Source organism: Rhinolophus sinicus, chromosome 14 (assembly GCF_057876585.1).
Source record: "Rhinolophus sinicus isolate RSI-liver-muscle chromosome 14, RSI-T2T, whole genome shotgun sequence".
NCBI lineage: Eukaryota > Metazoa > Chordata > Mammalia > Chiroptera > Rhinolophidae > Rhinolophus > Rhinolophus sinicus.
In genome coordinates, this window is record NC_142514.1 from 18,647,114 (window position 1) to 18,666,514 (window position 19,401).

Here is a 19,401-nt window from a genome sequence, read left to right on the forward strand (position 1 = left end):
TGCTGCTTTTATGGCCCTGGGTAAATGAGACTCTGAGCGTACATTTCTTCATCTGCAAAGAGGGTGATGATAGTAGTACCTCTTCATGGGGCGGTTTCTAGGATGAAATGAGATAAGTCATATAAAACACGAAGGAGAGTTCCTGGATCAAAGTAAGAATTCAATAAATGTTATGTAATAATAGATACTATTTACCAAGGGAAGTAACTGGCAGTGTTATTTTAGGCAAATTGTTTCTCTTCTTTGAGACTTCAGTTTTCCCATCTGGAAAATGAGACTATTCGCTTTGTGACCTCTGAGGACCTTTTCAACTTAAACATGTGATTCTAATTAATGACAGTATTTCAGGCAGCCCACCCTAGGGGCCAGGAACTGGGAAGATTTTCCTGCCTGAGGTTTGCTCCATAGAAAGCTCTCCTGGCCTCGCTCGATGGTTCCCTGTGTTCCTGAGAGCCTCCCCGGTCTTGCTCAGCCACAGTCCTACCTCACAGCCTCCATCTATTTTCTTGACCCCTCCACTCTAGGTCTATTTGTTTGACCTGACTTACAAGCAGCGGCCGTACACCTTCCTCTTGCCTAGAAAATGCCACTCCTCAGGGGGTAAGTTCGCCCTTAGAGTCTCCATTAGGGTATCTCTTCTGGGAACCTTGAGTGTGTGCCACCTCTCCTGAGAGACCTGCCCCTTACTTTGGGCTGTGGCTGCGATCCTCCAAAAGGAGTAGATTCTCTGAAATACACCGTACAGTAAGAAGGAAAATAACAATAGGTCACAGAGATCTGTCAGAGGGGTTTGCATCATAACCCTTTTCTCTTCCCTCTGAAAAAGCAGGTTCTTTCCATGGCTTGGCTCTTGAGGACCTGAAGTAGTTGCCCTTCCCTTATCATCCTGGATCAGTCTCCTCACTGACTTCCTCCTGGGGCCTAAAGTTGATTTAGGCACCTCCTCACCCCCCACTCCCATCCCCAACCCCAACCCCAGCTAAGGGTAAAGCCAAGTTGAAGCTGTGTCCCTCTTCAGCCAGCAGAGGGCGCACAGACTTTTCTTTATGCCCTTGCCTGCCGCTCTGCCAGAACTTGCTTTCTGGGAATGGATCTTACCCTGGGAGGATGGCCCCACAATGCCACCGTCAGACCCTGTGAAGGAAGCTGGAGGGCTGCCAAGTAGAAATGAGGACCTCTTCCTCAGTTGTTGCTGTTCCTTTCTCCCCATCCCCTGCCAGAAGTTCAGAATGGCAAGATGTCCACCAATGGTGTGTCCAACGGTGTGTCCAATGGCCTGCACCTTCACAGCAATGGCTTCCGGCTGCCGGAGAGTAGGGGACATGTCAGGTGAGGCCAGCCTCACTTGTCCAGCCCTCCCAAAACCAATGACATCGTATGGATTGGAGGGAGAGGCATGTTTTACAAACCTTCCTCCTGACTCCAGCCCAGGCACACGCCCTGGAGTCAGGGGGCTGGGGCAGAGTGGTTTCTGGAGTGGCGCGTGGTCCCAATGCCACTCCTACCCGGGAGTGCTCCAGTCGTGCTCAGACTGAAGTTCTGGTCCCTTGGACCGGGAACCGTGGTCAGGACCCAGAGGCTAACTGCCTCTCGTCACCAAGCTCCCTCCTAACGCGGTTCCACACAGATGGGTCCCTCCCATTATATTTTTGTCCATCCTGTGGCATATTTGGGCCTCTATTCTCTGCCAGGCCCTGTGCTGACCTTTGAACACAAAGGTGCTCAAATCCTGTAGCCCTTGAGAGAAACAGCATTCTCTCTGGAGGGCTCCATGGGAGGGACTTGGGCGGTCACAGGGTCAGCTCAGCATGAAGGCAGTTGGTATCAGCTAGTATGATGCCCAGGAGCTTGGGTAAGGACTGCCTTAAACCTGTCCAGGACAGCTTCCTTTCTGCCTCTCTGGTTTTCACTGGCTCGCAGTATCAGTAATTGTACCCATGACCTCCCACAGCAACCCAGGCCAAGCATGGGAGTGGTCCCCTCTTCTAGGCGACAGTGCAGATACCAAGGGCCAAGAAAACCTGGGTGACCCTCAGGCAGGGCTGCACACTTCCTGAGGGGCTGCTCTGACGTGTGGCTGGCCTGACTTGGCTCTGCTTCTCACCTAGCCCCCAGGTAGAGCTGCCCCCCTACCTGGAGCGTGTGAAACAGCAAGCCAATGAGGCTTTTGCCTGCCAGCAGTGGACCCAGGCCATTCAGCTGTACAGCAAGGCCGTGCAGAGGGCCCCTCACAACGCCATGCTCTACGGGAATCGAGCTGCTGCCTACATGAAACGCAAGTGGTGAGTAGGCCTGGGCCAGGGTGAGGGATGAAGGCAGTGGGCCTGGTGGAGCCAAGTTGCTGAGGCGTCCAGGGAAGGTGGCAGTGACGTCCTGCTGCCTCTTAGGCCTTCTTAGGCTCAAGCCTGTCCTGCCCACCTCCAGGCTGGTGGTGAGCAGGCACCTGACCCACTCTCAGGAAGCCTCAAGCACCAAGGAAGCTTACAGTGAAGTGGAACATGTTCGCAAGTAGCGTCCACAGAGTGCTTTGTTATCAAGTGCTGTGGCCAGTGGCGAAGTAGGGAATTGAGAGAATGGTTAATCCCAACTTTTGGAGAATCATGCCTTGAATTAGACTTTGAAGGAGCAGAATCTTACTAGATCGGAATGAAGCATTTGGTGAATACAGTTTGTATTTGTCTGAAATGATTCTGTGGCTCCTTGACCTTGGGGAGTGCTTTCCTGTGATCTTAGACCCTTTGGACCAAGCACAAACAAGACCCCAGAGATCTGAAGCTGGCTGTGTGTCATGCGGGGTTGTAGTGGCTAGTGGTAAAGGAGTGGGTCCATATCCTGAAGAACCCTTTATCTTTGGGCCCCTAGCCCTTCTGCCTGCAGCACCAGCAGGCAAGCAGACAGGCAGACCCCATCCCCCAGCCCGGGCCAGGACTAGAGATGGATAGAGCTGGGCCCACAGCCATTCCTGCTCCGTCTGGCATCCGTCGGCTCTGCCCAGACAGACAGGCCAGCTGGTGTGCCATCGTCTGGCTGCAACTAGGCAGGCCAGAGAGAGAATCTTAAGAAACCCACCCAAGTCAGCAGGATGGTAGATGGGGGTTTGGGAAGATGCTTCCCCCACAGGCCTTAGCTCAGGCACCAGGAGTTTGCCAAGGGCTCAGATGGCAGCCAAACTCAGGAGATGACGGTTTGGTTTTCCTGAGGTGTTTTGCCTCTCTGTCCCAGCAGTTGGGTGGGTCCTCATCCAGGCTGAGAGCTGTATCACTGCTGCATTCTTGCTAAGAGAGGCTGATGAATTCCCAATCCATGGGTGGCCTCAACATGTTCTCTGAGCTCCTACTATGTGCTAGGTACTAGGGACACAGTTCTGTTGCTCTGAGTTCCTGTGCTCCAGAGCGCCCAGCCTCTGGACGGGATAAAAACATGGACGTGGTTCATCACTGAAGAGGCAGGAAGCGGTAGGTCTTGGAATGGTCAGGTGAAGTGCTGACCATTCAGAGAAAAGTTGGGTCACTTTAGCTCGAGATCAGTCAGGGAAGCTTCAGGAAGATGTGGTGCTAGATGGGCTCGAAGTGTGGGCAGGCTTAGACAAGGATATGAAAAGAGGAGGAGACTGTGGGGGAAGGACATTCCCAGGGAGATGAAATGGTATGAACAAAGGCGTGGGGGTGGGGGACTGACTGAAGAGCTTGTTTGCAGAACAACAAATCCATTTGGCTGGAGCAGAGGGTTCTGGAAAGGACTGGCAGGAGATGAGTCTGTGAGGTAGCCTGGGGCTGGCCTGGGAAGGACTTGGAATGCAGAGCGGTGGCAGCGTTTTTGGCCTCGATTCAGTGGATGATGGGCAGCTACTGAAGAGTTGTGAGCAGGAGAGGGATATGCTGAGGGCTGTCCTTTCAGGGAGATTGATCTGGCAGTGAATCTGGATGGGTGAGCCCTGGGGCCAGCCTGCTCTCTCCTCATCCCCACATGCCTGCCAGTGACCCCTAGAATGTCACATTCTGTCCCAGGCGAGTCTCCCCAGGGCTGCCATCTGCTCCTGCAGGCAGTGGGAGATGTCACCCTCTGGCTCCTGGCTGGTCTCTGGTCTGGCTCTCCCCAGGAGCTCTGAGGGGCACCTTGCAGGCGGTAATTGTGTGTCCAAACAGCGCCTGCTCCCTCGTCACGGCCACTCATTCTGACACAGGCCCCGCCATGGAAGCACTCAGTCTCCTGCCTGCCCCCACGCTGGCTGAGCTGCTTGTTCCTGGTCTGAGCGTGGCTGCTCCAAGGGCTGGATGCTCCCTCTGAGTGCTGTAGGAGAGGAGGGTTGGTAGGGTAGTTCCCATGTCGGGCCTGCTTTACCCTGTGCAGGAGGGTTGGGAGCTGTGCCCTGGTGGAGGGGCCACCAGCTCTGGGGAGTGCTGCTTGGCACAGTTGGGTCTTAGCCCAGCAGGAAAAAAAGCAGCTCCCAAAGGAGCAGTGGCTCCTGTGACCTGTCTGGCTCTCCAGATGAAAGGTGGGAAGCAGTCTCTGGGTGCCGGGAGAGTGTGTGTCCTATATATTCTAGCACAGGTGGGAGAAAGAGGGTCTCTTCCTTTGCCCTCTCCCCACTTACTCCCCCACAAAAAAACCATTCCCACTTCCCTTCATGCATGCTTCGGGAGGTTGGAGACGTGAGTGGGGGACGATTTGGAGCTCCTGGCGTGCACACCCCCCTCTCCCTCCCCGCTGGCCATCAGCTTCCAGAGAGCTGACTCTGCCAGTCTGTCAGGCCCCATCCTCCAGCCCCGGGAGGTAGAGGCCACAGCTGCTGTGGATCAGTCAGCCAGGACAGAGGGGGGTCTGGCTGAGAGCTTGCTGCCTGCTGGTCAGACCCTGAATCCCCAGCCTGGCACTTCTGGCTTCCCCAGACCACAGAACTGTCCTTGAGGGCCCCCTGCCTCGGACATGGCTTTGAAGGCCAGTCAGGGGGATTTGAGGAGGTGGATGGAGGAAGAGAGAAGGAGGGCTTGGGGAGCCTGAGGCGGGCAAGATGCCAGGCCTTCTGCTGCAGAGCTGCGGGTACCTGGGGTGAGTGGGTATGCAGTTGCATGCTATGGCCAGCAGAGGGCAGCCGAACACTGGTTTTTGCCACACACCCACCTCCCACCCCACCCCCAAGACCTCAGGGTTCCTAGCTTGCCTCCTTAACATACTCTTTCTCCAGCGGAGCGAGGCCTGAGCTGAGCCAGGATTATCTTCATCCCCAAGTATCCTGTGTTTGAGATCTGTCAGAGGTGGGCTGGGGTGGCCACAGGACGCAGACACTGAGTGGGGACTCCTCGCTTGCTCTGTAGCCCCACCTCCAAGCCACACTGTCCTGTCTTCCCAGGGATGGTGACCACTACGACGCCCTAAGGGACTGCCTCAAGGCCATCTCCCTAAACCCATGCCATCTGAAGGCACACTTCCGCTTGGCCCGCTGCCTCTTTGAGCTCAAGTACGTGGCTGAGGCCCTGGAGTGCCTCGATGACTTCAAAGGGAAATTCCCGGAGCAGGCCCACAGCAGTGCGTGTGACGCATTGGGCCGTGACATCACGGCCGCCCTCTTCTCCAAAAACGATGGTGGTGAGTGGGCACTAAGGAGGGGCTGCTGTCACTCTTTCTGTTTGAGGGGCTGCATGACATTCTGGAGAGGACATGGTTCTGGGATTGGAGAGGCCTGGGTTCGGAGGCTGATTCAGAAACCATGTGACCTTGAGATAGTCACTTGGTCTCTTTGAGACTCTTCTTGATCTGAAAAGGAGGAGGGATAGCACCTTCCGTTCAGTTTCTATTGAGGATTAGCAGTAGCCTGTTTAAAACACCTGGTGTAGTGCCCAGGACTCAGGATACAAGTAAGTCAAACCCAGTCTGGCCATGTGGCTCGCAGGGTCTGACCCCCTCAGTGGGGCGCTCAGTGGGGCGTCTCAGTGAGGAGCAGCAGCAAGGGCTGTGCTTGTTCCCATTGGCATGTTTGCAGCACAGGGTGGTAGAAATGCCTCAGGTACGGGGTGTGGAGCCTCAGGTTCCAATCTCAGCTCGGCCATCTGGTGACCATGTGACTTTGGGCAAAGCACTGCATCTCTGAACCCGCTGCCTTACTTACCTGCTCAGAGAGCATCAAAGCCCTGCCCAGCTCAGCTCCGTAGCTTTGGAGAGCAAGCTGGGTGCTTGTAGTGTGGTCTGTGGACGAGCAGTGAGCTCACTGGAGGCAGACATGGACTCCCACCTCTCTCCTTTGCAATTTACCAACCATGCAATTGAGTCATTTGTTGGAAGTTACGAAGCACCTACCGTGTGCCAGGCACTGTGCTGAGTCCTGGGAATATAGCTGTGAACAAGTCAGCTGGGATTTCTGTATTCATGGAGTGTATAGCCTAGTGAAGGAACCAAGTGATGAAGGAGAAACAAAGGGTGTGATGTGACAAGTGCCATGAGGACCTGATACGGTGTAGGTGTATGGGAAAGGGCTTGACGGCAGTCTGGGGTTCTTGAGCAAGAGACGTTTAAGCTGAGACCGCAAGGATGAGAAGGAAGCGTTAACTAGATACAGAGAGTAGCTGTGGGAGCTGAAGAGTTCCTGGCACAGGGACCAGCACATGCAAAGGCCCTGAAGCAGGCAGGGAAAAGCACACTTCTAAGGCACTGAGAAAACGGGTGTGATTTTACCCAAGGCCAGTAGCCCACCAGTGCCTCAGTTGGGATCCGTGATAACTTGTCTTCCAGAGAGGAAGGGCTTGGACCTTACTGCCTTCAGAGCTGTGGATCTATTTAGAAAAGTCGCCCCCTCAAGTCTCTCCTGGTTGTGCTTTCCACTCCCCTCCGCAGAAACAGACCTTGGATCTGTGCATCTTTGGGGCTTCCAGTCGTTGTTCACAGACCTGGCATCAGAGGTCTCCTCTTGAATATCCTCAAAGGCTGGGTCCAGAGGTGCTTCTCCCCCACAGTCATTCCCAGTTTTTCAGGGTAGGGGTAGAGGCAGGTATCCCTACATTGCTAATACTTGGGCTGAAAACAGGGCCAAGGGTGGGTGACAGATGGGGGAGGAGAGAGAGACTGGACTCACCTTTCCTTGCTCTCTGCCCCCAGAGGAGAAGAAGGGAGCTGGTGGTGGCGGCGGCGCAGTCCGCCTCCGCAGCACGAGCCGCAAGGACTCCATCTCAGAGGATGAGATGGTGCTGCGGGAACGAAGCTACGACTATCAGTTCCGCTACTGTGGCCACTGCAACACCACTACGGACATCAAGGAGGCCAATTTCTTTGGCAGGTCTGAGGCCCTGAAAAGGAGGAGGGCACAGCCTGGTTGCCAGCAGGAGGTTGGGGGGCGTGGGGGCATAATGCTTTTAGAAAGGTCTCAAATCCCAGCTCTGCCTCTGTACCCTTGGGCAAATGGCTTCACCTCTGTGGGCCTCAGTTTCTTCATCTATAAAATGAAAGCAGCTACCCCCACTCATGGAGCCATAACGAGGACTAATGACGTAATCCATTAAAGCATCCAGTGCAGTCCCTGGACTGTTCGTTCATCTCCCCACCTCCTCTGACCCTCTGTCTCCATGTGCTGGAGCTTGGTTTCATTATCTGGGTGCTTGGAGCCTCCCTCTGCTGGGGGTATGAGGCAAAGGCCCTCAGAGGCTGGCAATCTTAGCACATCGATTGTGTGCCCAGAACTGTGCCCCAGGTACTGACGGAAAGAGCTGTGTCTCAGATACCATCACCCTCAACCCTCCCTTGCAAATGTTGCATGTTTTTTGGGTGGGTAAGACGCATGGACATGAATCAAGAATCTATCCACCAAGATCCCCCTAATTGTCAGCGGTGTGTAGGGCAGGTGCTCTGTAGGAGTTAGGGGTCTGGAGGCAGGAAGGCTAGGACTCCTGAGGGATGGCTTAGACATGGGTGTTCCCAGAGACGTAAGAGACACAAGACTCCATCCTGGCACCCAAGGAGCTTAGGATGTACTTTGGGGGAAAGTATCTTGGGAAGACCCAGGCAGTCCCTGACCTTCAGTTTAAGAGACCGGTAGAATAGTGACCAGGGCTCTGCGGTATGGAGAGGAACACCATGTGCTGAGTCAAGTGAAGACCCTGAAGTTTGGGGAGCTGGCGGCTCCAGAATTCCCTGCTCCCCTTTGCCCTAAGCCACACAGCCTCTACCTGAGGCTGTAGGGCAGTACCCCACCTGACCTCCCTGCCCTTTGCCCCCCCGCCAGCAACGCTCAATACATCGTCAGTGGCTCTGACGATGGCTCCTTCTTCATCTGGGAAAAGGAGACCACCAACCTGGTCCGCGTGCTCCAGGGGGATGAGTCAATCGTCAACTGCCTGCAGCCACACCCCAGCTACTGCTTCCTAGCCACCAGCGGCATCGACCCCGTTGTGCGGCTCTGGAATCCCCGGCCAGAGGTGAGGGCGCAGACAAGGTGGCCAGAGCCAGACGGGGAGGAGGTAGGCATGGGCCCTACGCAAGGCCTCCTCTGGCTGAGCCTGGGAGGGCCGGGAGGGAAACGAGTCACAAGGAGGGTAGAAGCAGCTAGGGGAAGTGAGCTCTCACTCGAGGGCCCAAGGCTGTGTCAAGATGGGGACCATCGAGTTCTGAAAGTTCCAAATGCAGTGAGCAGTTCTGGGGACAAGAGTTGGCTTCTGCCTCCGAGGGGCATGTCTTTGAGCAGACGGGACGCATACAGGACACAGTGACCAAGGACGGGTGCAGGAAGGGAACCAGACCGCTCCAGCACGTCGTGAGAATGGGACCTCAGGTCCCCTAGGCACCCTGCCCCTCCTGCACCACCATGGTGTGACCCAGAGGCTGGCCCCTCAGGCACACGGGAGGTATTCAGACTTTGGAGTCTGGTGGGCCTGTTTCAATCCTGGTCCCTTCACTCACTGCCTGAGGTTTGTATCGTCTCTGCACTGGATGATAAAAGGTTGTTTTGAGGATTAAAGAAATGATGCCTGTGCAGTGTCTGGCCACAGGGACACTTAGGACAGTGTGGTCCCTTTCACTCCCAGGGTGGGTCGCCAGGTGGGCCAGCCTGACACCTCCTGTGCCCTCTGCCCCACCTCCTCCCTCTTCCCAGCTGGCAAAACAGAAGGCAAGTGGTGTATCTAATTCCAAAGGCAATTTGCTGCGAATTTTAAAGAGAGATCCTACTCAGCCCTCCCTGAGGGGGAGGAAAAGAAGGATAAAGGAAGGGGTGTTGGGAATGGCAACAGCAAAGAGTGGGGTGGGGGAGTTGTGTCTGCAGCCCCCCACCCCACGTGTTATCCAGTCCGTGTGCCCAACATAGGCTGGTGTGTGTCCTCCCTCACATGGGCCATGTCTGGGTCCCTGTGTACAGGTCCTGGTGTGGTATGTCCCCAGCATTTTCCGGTGCGGCTCCCCACCCCATGTGTAACCCGGTGTGTGTATTCCCCCCAATATCTATCCCAGCATGTGTATCCCTGACATATCCCTGTATGTTGTGTCCCCTCCCAGTGTGTATTACCCTGGGCCCCTGTGTGGTATGTGGTCTCCCTGACATATGTCCTGGGATGGGGGGGTGTCCTGTGCGTATCCCAGTATGTGTTTTCCCTCTACCCGTGTACACATATGGATAAACCGATATAAACCCACATACAGCTGGTGTTCACGGCCCCCTCCATATGTGCAGTTCCGTCTGTGTGGCCCCGCACGTGTATCCCACCAGTCTGTGTGCCTCCCCACAGAGTGAAGACCTCACAGGCCGCGTGGTGGAGGACATGGAGGGCGCTTCCCAGGCCAACCAGCGGCGCATGAACGCGGACCCGCTGGAGGTGATGCTGCTGAACATGGGCTACCGGATCACGGGCCTGAGCAGCGGGGGCGCGGGGGCCTCCGACGACGAGGACAGCTCTGAGGGCCAGGTGCAGTGCCGGCCCAGCTAGGCCCTCCCAGCCCTCGTCCCCAGCCCCTGCTACTGGCTGGACCTTCCACTCTGGGCAGGAGTTCAGGGGGCTCTGTTTTGGTTTGTCTCCCCTCCACCCCATTTTTTTCATTTCCCCTGTTTTGTTTGTTAGTTTGGCATTGGGGTGGGGGTTGCTAAAACTTGCAGGCTTTCAGACTTTTAGGCAGATTGCCTCTTGACTGAGCCCAGCCCTGAGCAGAAGAACAGGAGGGGAAGGCCCTCCTTCTGCCGCTCAGCTCCTGCCTCCCTGCCTCCGGTCCCTGGAGGGCTCTGGCCTGCCTCAGGTGGGGAGGCAAGGGCTGAAACTGTCCCCCAGGACTGCCCTGCCTTTCAGTGGGCAGCAGGAAGGGGAGTGGGCTTCCCAGGCTGTAAGGGCTAGCCTTGATCTATTGCCACTCTTGCTCCCGGACTGGCAAGGCTAACTCCCTTGTGGTCTTCAGGGAAGGTTCTGAAAAAGGATGGGGTCCCACCCTCCCTCCAGAGCCACTGTGCCAGGGTGGAGGAGAAGGAAGGATGGGAGCCCCGGAGCGGAGCGAGCGGGCAAGTCCAGGCCACTGCCTGGTTGCAGTGGGGCACCCTCCCCCTAAGCCGCCTCTGGGGGCTCAGCTTTTCCTGGGCCCTGGCAGAGGGTGGGGCCCCGCACCATACCCCACTGCACCCCTCCCCTGCCAGCCAGCCCCTACAGCCACTCTCCTTTCTCAGGCGTTCCTGGCCTCACTGTGACCTTTCTGCCAGAGCGCCCAGCCAGGCCTACTCTTGCTGAGGTGGCGCTCCCTGCTGAGGGCCCTTCTCGTCCTTTCTGCCCTCCCTCCAACCCCACAAGCAGAGCCGCCACAAAGACCAAAGAAGTGATGGCTTTTCTCTGTCCCCTGCTGCTCTGGGGGGAGGAGGGTGAGTCTCCTGAGCCACTTAGATGGGAAAGTCCTCAACTCAGCCCCCTCCCTCCTCAGCTTTACACTGGATGCAGCCCCACCACTCACCAGGCCTCCCTCTCTGCCCCCTTGGCTCTCAGCTCAGGAGCTGCTCCTGGTAGATGGTTCATCCTTCCTCCCCTCTCCCTCCCCTCAGTGCTTACTTGGCTCCAGCCCTCCAGCTGCAGCCTCTGGGGAGAAGCAGCCTCCCTCTTCTTTTTCTCCCCCCCTCCTCCCTCCCTTCTTCCTTCCGCCCTGTCTCTGCCAGGTGCCTCCTCTCAGTCAGGCTTCAGAGCAGCCCTGGAGACAGGAGGGCCATGTTAAAAGCTTTTTCACAGTTTTAAGAAGACAGAGGGGTGAGGATAGTGGTGGGGGGTCTGGCACCATCTCCTCATTGCTTTAATCCCAGCAACACAGGTGGCAGCTTCTCCCCCTTTCCCCCCACCCCAGTCCTTCTTCCTACCCCTCTTTTCTCGCTTGGTAATGAAGTATATTTATTGGTGAAGGAAACAGCTGCTGCTGCTTCTCCTGCTGCTGGGACTTGCTCCCCTGTCTCTTCTCCATGACCTTTCTCTAGCCAGGGAGGGGAGAGCTGGAGTATTGGGGCTGGGCCCTGGGGCCCAAGGACCAGCAGGGGCCCCTTTGCTTTCCTGTGTTCGAGCTGCCCGCCATTTCCTCTCTCCCTGCCTCCCATCTCCCTCCCTGCCTCCCGCCCCCCGCCTGTCCAGCCCGAGCCCTGCAGTGTGGAGAGACACATAAGCCTTACTGTTCTCTGGGGGCAGGAGCCGAGCCTTTTTGTTGCTCCGCTCCCAGGAGAGTGAGGGTGACGCAATTGATTAAAACCGTTTTGTTCTAGGTGTGGCTGGTGGCATTTGTGGGGTACAAATGGGTCTTGGGACCGAAGTGAGGGTACCTGATACCTCACCTCTGTGGTTCTGTGACTTTGAGTAACCATATCTCGACCAGGCAGAACGAGGCCTGCCTTAGAAGGGTCCCTGTGAGCGGTGGCCCCCCAGCCTGGTAGGACTGAGTCCAGATCTGGCACTGGTGGCGATGACTTATCATAACCAGCTTTCACTCTCCAGGCTCCTTTCTCATCTATATAATAAGGAGGTTGGGGTCTTAGTGGTTTTTTCAAACTTTTAAATCAGAACCCAAGTAAGAAATGGACACACTTTACATTGTGACCCAAGATACCTATACTTATTTGTATGTATATAATGAACATAAGTTTTACACAATAATACTCTTGCTACATGCAATGTGTTCTATTTACCATTCTATTAAGGAGAAAAAATGCTGGTCATGACCCACAAAATTGATTTCACAACGTGTAGTTTTCTTATATGTCCTGGATTAGAGGATTTCTTAGACCAAAGGTTCCCAGATTTTCTCAGCTCACAGCGCTCACCCCACTCTTAGTGTCTTCAGTAATTTTTTCATGGAGCCCCTAAGCCAAAAGAAATACCTCACAGTTCAATTTAGTAAGTAGTTAAACCCAAATCTTTTAATAAGAATTTACGTCCCGTTAAGTCAGTTGTCACTTAAATTAGAAGAGACAATATTTCTATTTCTTAAATAACCACAGTAACGAATGGGATCTGTGTGCTTGTGGGGCATTGAAAAACTTGTCAAACTTTCTAATCAGATTGGAAACCAACACCCTCATTTCCTGTTCCACATTGACTCATTTGCTTTTTGTCATAGAAACCACTAAAAACCCAGCTTCTTTGAGGTGCTGTAATCAAATGAATGTAGTACAACCTAATGATGAAACTGTGAACTACCTTGAGCTAGTAGTTCTCTCAGTAGCCAACAGATGCTGAATATCTCTCAAATTTAAAATATCCTACTGCGCCCCTTGTGAATTTGCTGTGGCACCCTAAGGTGCCTTGATGCACCGTTTGGGAATTGTGTTTCAGTACTGTGGGAACAATAGCTTCACTACTGAAACTTTGTGATTCTTCTGTTTGTACATTTGGAAAGAACCAGACTGGGGCCAGCAGGATATGCTCGGTTTAGTGCAGGAGACAGACAGGAAAGAGGCCCTGGCAGAAGCAGAATAGGTGGTGGTATGATGCAGGTGCCGTGGGCTGGTGTCATTCCTCTGTTCCTAAATTGAAGTCTGCAGAAGGTTTTTCAAAACATTTGCAGATTAGGCAAGGGAGGGACAATGTTCCAGGCCGAGAGTAGTGTAAAGTCCCAGATCCCTCACGGAGCCTTCAGTTCATCTGCGTTGTAGAGGGTGGGGTGGCCCGTGGATTGAAGGGGCACCCAAGCTGTGGAGGACTCCTTGTGCTTGGTCAGAGACTGTAGGCTTGATCCTGTAAGCAAGGAGGAGCCATTGGAAGAGTTCACCAAGGGCTCCTTTTCATTTGGAGTCAGTACCCCCTTTTTTTTTCTTTTTAAGTAATAGACTTTATTTTTTAAAGCAGTTTTAAGCTTACAGAAAATTGAGCAGATAGTACTGAGAGTCCCAGATACCTCCTCTGTCCCTGGCTCGTTTCCTCCTATGATTAACATTTGCATTCGTGGGGTATATGGTACAATTAATGAACTAATATTGATGCATTAATATTAACTAAAGTCCATAGTTTACATTAGGGTTCACTCTTTGTATTGTACAGTTCTGTGGGTTTTGACAGATGCATAATGTCATGTATCCACCATTACAGTATCATACAGAAGAGTTCACTGCCCTAAAAATCCCGTCCGCCACCTATTCAGCATTCATAAGCACCACCACCACCCCAAAAAAAAGTATTTAGGATTAAATCTGACAAAATATGTACAAGATCTATATGAGGAAAGCTACAAAACTCTAATGAAAGAAATCAAAATAAATGAAGAGATTTTCCATGTTCATGGATAGGAAGACACAGTATTATTAAGAAGTCATTTCTTCCCAACTTGATCTATAGCTTCAGTGAAATCCCAAAATCCCAGCAAGTTATTTTGTGAATATCGACAAATTGATGTTTAAGTTTATACAGACAGGCAAAAGACCCAGAATAGCCAACGCAAATAACAGAGTCAAAGAAGAACAAAGTCGAAGGATTAATGTTACCCGACCTCAAGACTTACCATAAAGCTACAATAATCAAGGCTATGTGGTCTTGACAAAGGAATAGACAAATAAATCAATGGAATGAATAGAGAACCCGGAAGTAGATCCACACAAATATAGTCAACTGATGTTTGACAAAGGAGCAAAGTCAATTCAATGTAGAAAGGATAATCTTTTCAACAAGTAGTGCTGGAACAACTGGACATCTACATGCAAAAAAAAAAAAAAAAAAAAAATGGATCTAAACACTGACTTTACACCAGTCACAAAAATTAACTCAAAATGGATCATAGACCTAAATGTAAAACACAAAGGGATAAAACTTCTAGAAGATAAACAGGAGCAAACCTAGGTGACCTTGGGTTTGGCAATGAGTTTTTAGATACAATGTAAACAGCACAATCTATGGGGGGGAAATTGTTAAGTTGGACTTCATTAAAAACCTGCTCTATGGTCTAAAAATTAAAAAGCACATCATCTAGAAAATAAAAATCTTCTAGGAAATCACTGTTAAGAGAATGAAAAAGACAAGGACTGAGAAGATATTTGCAAAACATACCAAATAAAAAACTTGTATCCAAAATAATACAAAGAACTCAACAATATGAAAACAGCCCAATTTAAAAGACAAAAGATCTGAATGGGCACCTCACAAAGAGGCTATACGGGTGACTAATAAACATGAAAAGATGCTCAGCCATTATGTCATTAGGGAACTGCAAATTAAATCAACAATGAAATACTGCTACACACCTAGTAGGATGGCTGGAATCCAGAACACTGACAACACCAAATGCTGGTGAGGATGTGGAGCAACCGGAACTCTCATTGCTGGTGGGATGCAAAATGGTACAGCCACTTTGGAAGACAGTTTGGCAGTTTCTTACAAAGTGAAATATAGTCTTACCATAGGATCCAGTAATCTCTCTCCTTAGTATTTACCTAAATGAATTGAAAATTTGAAATCCACGTAAAAACCTATGCGAATGTTTACAGCAGCTTTATTCATAATTGCCAAAATCTGGAAGCAACCAAGAAGTCCTTCAAAAGGTACAGCCATACAATGGAATATTATTTAATGATAAAGAAATGAGCTCTCAAGCCACAGAGACATGGAGAAACCTTAAATGCATATTACTTAGTGAAAGAAGTTGGTCTGAAAGCCACACTATTTGATTCCCATGACATGACATTCTGGAAATGGCAATACTGTAGAGACTGAAAAGATCCGTGATGCTCCATTTTTAATGTGCTTCCGCATGTGTGACTCATCCAAAGTTCTCACCAGCCATGCTGATAGGGAGCCTGGGGCTCTGATAAACCCACACAGTGAGTGTACAGCAAAATAGACATAAGAATTGGGACCCTATGTTTGTGATGGGCAGGTGTGGCCCCAGAGGCCTGCGGCTGGTGGTCTTTATGCTTAGAAATGTGTTTGCAGAACTTAAAAGGCATTTAGAAATCATCTAGCTCAAAGGTTCTTAGCCCTGGCTGTACATCAGAATCACCCAGAATACTTTAAAAACTACCCATGCGCCACCCCAGAGAGTCTGTTTTAATTGGTCTTAGGTGGGGCCCAGGCTTCCATCCCTTGTTTTAAGCATCGCATTCTAATTACCACCACAGCCTGAGAACCACCGATCTAGTCCTATCCCGCATTGTACAAATAGGGGCAGGAAAAAGGGATGGGCTGCCTAAGGACCCCAGTGAACTAGAAGCAAAACCAGGACTGGATCCCTAATCTGAGTCCTGGTCCAATTCCTTAAAAATCATTTAATGTCATACTTTTTGAGCTCCTCCTACATGTCTGGCTCTGGCTTAATGAAAATGCACACAACAGACCTGCCCTCCTGGACCATGCACCGTATCTGGAAGATGGGGAATAGAAAATAATGGAGGTTGTGCATGGTCCCTGCACATTGGATTTCACTGGGAACTGAGTCCTCCCCTGTACATTCTGCCATCTAGTGCCCAGCTGTGTGCCAGGCTCTGTCTGGCAGGGGAGGCAGGTGGGAGGAAGGCATTCTGAGGGACACAATGGCAGGCATGAGACTTTCTATTGTTTGGCCTTGTTCTTCTGCCTCCTGCTCCCAAGCCATTCCTGTTTTTATATACAAAATAGGTCCTGGTCCTAATGAGGCCATAGTTTGCACCTATTTTATGGTGATTTACAGAATCTCAGGCTGGCCTCCTCACTCTTTAATGGCCCTAAAAAGAGGTCACCAGCGGAGGAAACCCGGGGTGAAGTTTCAGAACTCCAGCTCTGCCTAATCCGTGCTTAAACCTCGGGAAAGTTTCTAAACCTCTTCGGACTCATTTTCCTCATCGGTAAAATGGGTGTTACGATACCTGCTCTAGTTACTTCACCACATTGTAAGGAGGCTCCAAATCACAGTGAGATTATGAACATCAAAGTGCTTTTTGAGTCCTACAATGGAAATGTGTGGTTTTAACTGCTATAATAGCTAACATTGACTGTTTATTTTGGGCCAGGAACTGTTATTCACAAGACGTGAATTACCATTTCCCATTTTAGAGATGAAGAAACTGATGCCCCAACAGGTTCAATTACTTTCCTAACGTATGACAACCACTGACAGAGGTTCAAACTCTGGGCTTGCTGGCTCACTCATGAGTTCACCTATTTAACCGTGGTGCTTTACTGCCCACCTGGGAATAAGAGACTTAGATTCTGGGCTTCGCTGTGTTTTCGATAATCTTGGGTAAGTTTGCCCATCTGTAAAATGGAATGGAAAAGGAAGTCATTTTGTAAACTCTGATGTCTAAGGGGTCAGAAGGTCTGTTCTCAAATGGTCCCCTCTTTATCACAGAAAGTTTGGAGCCATGCTGGAAGACAGTTTAGGGTTTCATGGAGTGACCGCCAGTCTCCAGGAGCCAGAGAAGGCAATGAATGGAACAGAAGCAGGAAGGCTGCAAGAGAGAGGACACGGTCCTCCCACACACCACACACACTACATCACGCCCAGCAGTTCCGCCAATCTGCAGCGGTGATTGCCCTGACTCAGCCCTGCTTCCCGGGTTATTGATTGAGGTGATTCTTCCCCAGAGCCTTAAAGGAGACAATCTAGGGCCAACAAATAGCTCCAGTGACATTCCCTAAGCACTTCCTTTCTTCCAGGTGCTGTGCTGAGTACAGGGACCTATAGGTCCAGTCCCCTTCTCAAGGAGTTCACAGTCTCCTTGGGGGAGACAGACATGTAAACAGCTAATGCTAATGCAAGTACACATGAATATTCAATAGGTAGAAACACAGGCTCCGTGCTCTGGGAGCAGAGAGGGAGCATTTGCCAGAAACCTTGAAAGTGGTGTAGGAGAGTAGGGGAAGGGCATTCTGCTGAAGGAACAGTGTGAGCAAAGACATGAGGTATGTAGCGCGGGGCTCCATTCTCTCAAGGGCAGACATCACAGTGAGGTGAAGTCCTGAGAAAGACAGTGAGAGATGAGGCTGGAAAAGAAGGTTGGGATTTGGGGCCAGACCATGGGGGCCTTGAATGCCAGGATGAGGAGTGAGATGGCCTGAAGAAGGTGATATATGAGCCCTGGGGATTCATACATGGGGCCAATGGAGGGGGTGCCCTGAGTTCACCCTTCAGACAAGCAACATCTTACCCTCGAAGCTTTCCCAGTTTGACAGTTCCAGCTCTGCCCTCCTTCCCTCCCCCAGCCAGCCCTGTGAGTGGATCCAGATGGTCATTCCTATTTTAGGTCTCGGTGGTGTATGTGTGTGTTGGGGGGAGGGGTAGCTATGAGCCCTATCAATCCTATCCTGAGCTCTCTGTTAGAGGAACTTCTTCCAGGACCCCGCTGTGATCCTGAGCCTGGAAGGAAGTGTTAATCTTTGATGGAGATTTCCCATCTGTCTGTGGGTGATAGGGGTGGCGGCAGCAGAGGAGGCAAGGGCACAGGCCAGGAAGGTTTTTACATTGGGTGAGAGAACCAAGGTGATGTGTATGTGGTGGGGAACAAGCCTGGGGGAGGGGCCCCAGAGGAGCAAGAGGAGGAACTGGCTTCTCCCTCTAGGGACCTGGCCCTCCTCATGTGCCTGCTTCTGCACCCGCCTAGGCCAAGGGTAGGATGGTGGAGGCCATCGGTAAGAAAGCTAAGGCTGTCTGGTCAGACCCTACTCCTGAGCCCTGTGCCCACCAACCTCCATGGGCCCTTTAAAAAAGCTGAGGCACTGAGAGGCAACAGATGACAAAGCTAGGTTCCTGCCCTTAGAATTTCTGTAGGCAGCAAGTGACACCAAGGTAGTAAGTATTTGCCATTCATTCAGTTTAGCAAATATTTATTAAGCAAATGCTATGTGCTAGACACTACTAGGCACTGGGTTTACAGAAGTGAACAAAGAGTTTCCAGCCTAGTGGGGGAGTCTAACAATACACAGCTACAAATGTGCTGTGAAGGAAAAGAACAGGGTGTTTGTTCCAAGGGAGATTAACAGGGACTTTCTAGTTTAGATTGGCAGCCAGGGAGAGGCTCTCTGAGAAGGCAACATTTAATATGAGACTTGAAGGATAAATGGAAGCTAGCCAGTTAGGTGTTGGGGGCAGGAGGGAGGGGGGATTTCAATCAGAGGAGAACAGTGTGTGCCAAGTTCCTGGGGTATGAAAGAGCATGGCACACGGGAAGAACTGAAAAAAGGCCAGGGTGGCTGTAACAGTGAACAAATAAGAAAAGGGCATGGTCCAGAAGCAGGGATTTGTGTATTTTATTTGAAGTGTAATGGGAAGCCACTGAAGGTTGTCAGATTAAATGCAATACTTGTGTTAGTATTACCAAATTAGTGGGAGGCCCTAAGAAAAACTTAGGTTGTTTATTCATCCATACACACAGTGTTTAAAGGGCACCCAATAGCCCTGTGTTAGAACTATGGTTTGACGGTGATGGTAGAGGAATGTCTAAGGCATAAACCTTCCTCAGAACCTGTGATTCAGATTGGACAGCTATAATGATTGAATAGGTAAGTAATATATTCATTCAACAAACATATACTGCACACCTAATGTATTCCAAACACTGTGCTAGGTGCTGGTTGCTGCCCTGCAAGGATCATACATTACACATGGGTCACAGAAGAGGCACAAACATACTCAAAGAATTTTGAGTGGGTTAGAATCATTTTCAGCTGTGGTATCTATGAGGTCTTTATAAAACATCCGTTCAATCCTTCAATAAACCAATAAACATCTAGTGGGCATCTGCTCTGTACTAGGAACTATGCTAGCTACTGACATCAAGTTTTATAAACGAGACAGACATGCCCCCCCCCAATGCATTAAAATATTAGGTGCTAAAAACAGGACAGCAGCCTTTCTGTAGATAGGCATTGAGGGAGGGTATTTCAGTGGAAGAAAGACCTTCCCAACAAGGCATAGCTCTCACCTTCCTGAATGGATTTGTCCAGTATCTCCCTCCGGCCTGATTTTCAGCTGCTGCCTTCCTATTTGTCCCCCCATTTTCACTTTCTACCCCAGCAGATT

General features: G+C 51.3%; 1 protein-coding gene across 12 annotated transcripts in view; it reads left to right on the top strand.

Moving 5' to 3' along the window:
* WDTC1 (WD and tetratricopeptide repeats 1) overlaps nucleotides 1-11,688 on the top strand; it is a 62,310-nt gene extending 50,622 nt beyond the window's left edge. For 4 of the 12 annotated variants that reach the window (XM_088790680.1, XM_088790678.1, XM_088790681.1 and 1 more), the window contains 7 exons: nucleotides 525-600; nucleotides 1,221-1,329; nucleotides 2,109-2,282; nucleotides 5,351-5,586; nucleotides 7,090-7,267; nucleotides 8,210-8,402; nucleotides 9,705-11,688. In XM_088790680.1, the coding sequence (XP_088646806.1) occupies nucleotides 525-600; nucleotides 1,221-1,329; nucleotides 2,109-2,282; nucleotides 5,351-5,586; nucleotides 7,090-7,267; nucleotides 8,210-8,402; nucleotides 9,705-9,902 (1,164 nt within the window). In that variant the 3' untranslated portion in view covers nucleotides 9,903-11,688. Of the gene's footprint in view, nucleotides 1-524; nucleotides 601-1,220; nucleotides 1,330-2,108; nucleotides 2,283-5,350; nucleotides 5,587-7,089; nucleotides 7,268-8,209; nucleotides 8,445-9,704 lie in introns of all 12 variants that reach the window. The other 8 variants (XM_088790673.1, XM_088790676.1, XM_088790674.1 and 5 more) reach the window with 5 other exon arrangements.
* Nucleotides 11,689-19,401: the final 7,713 nt, after the last annotated feature.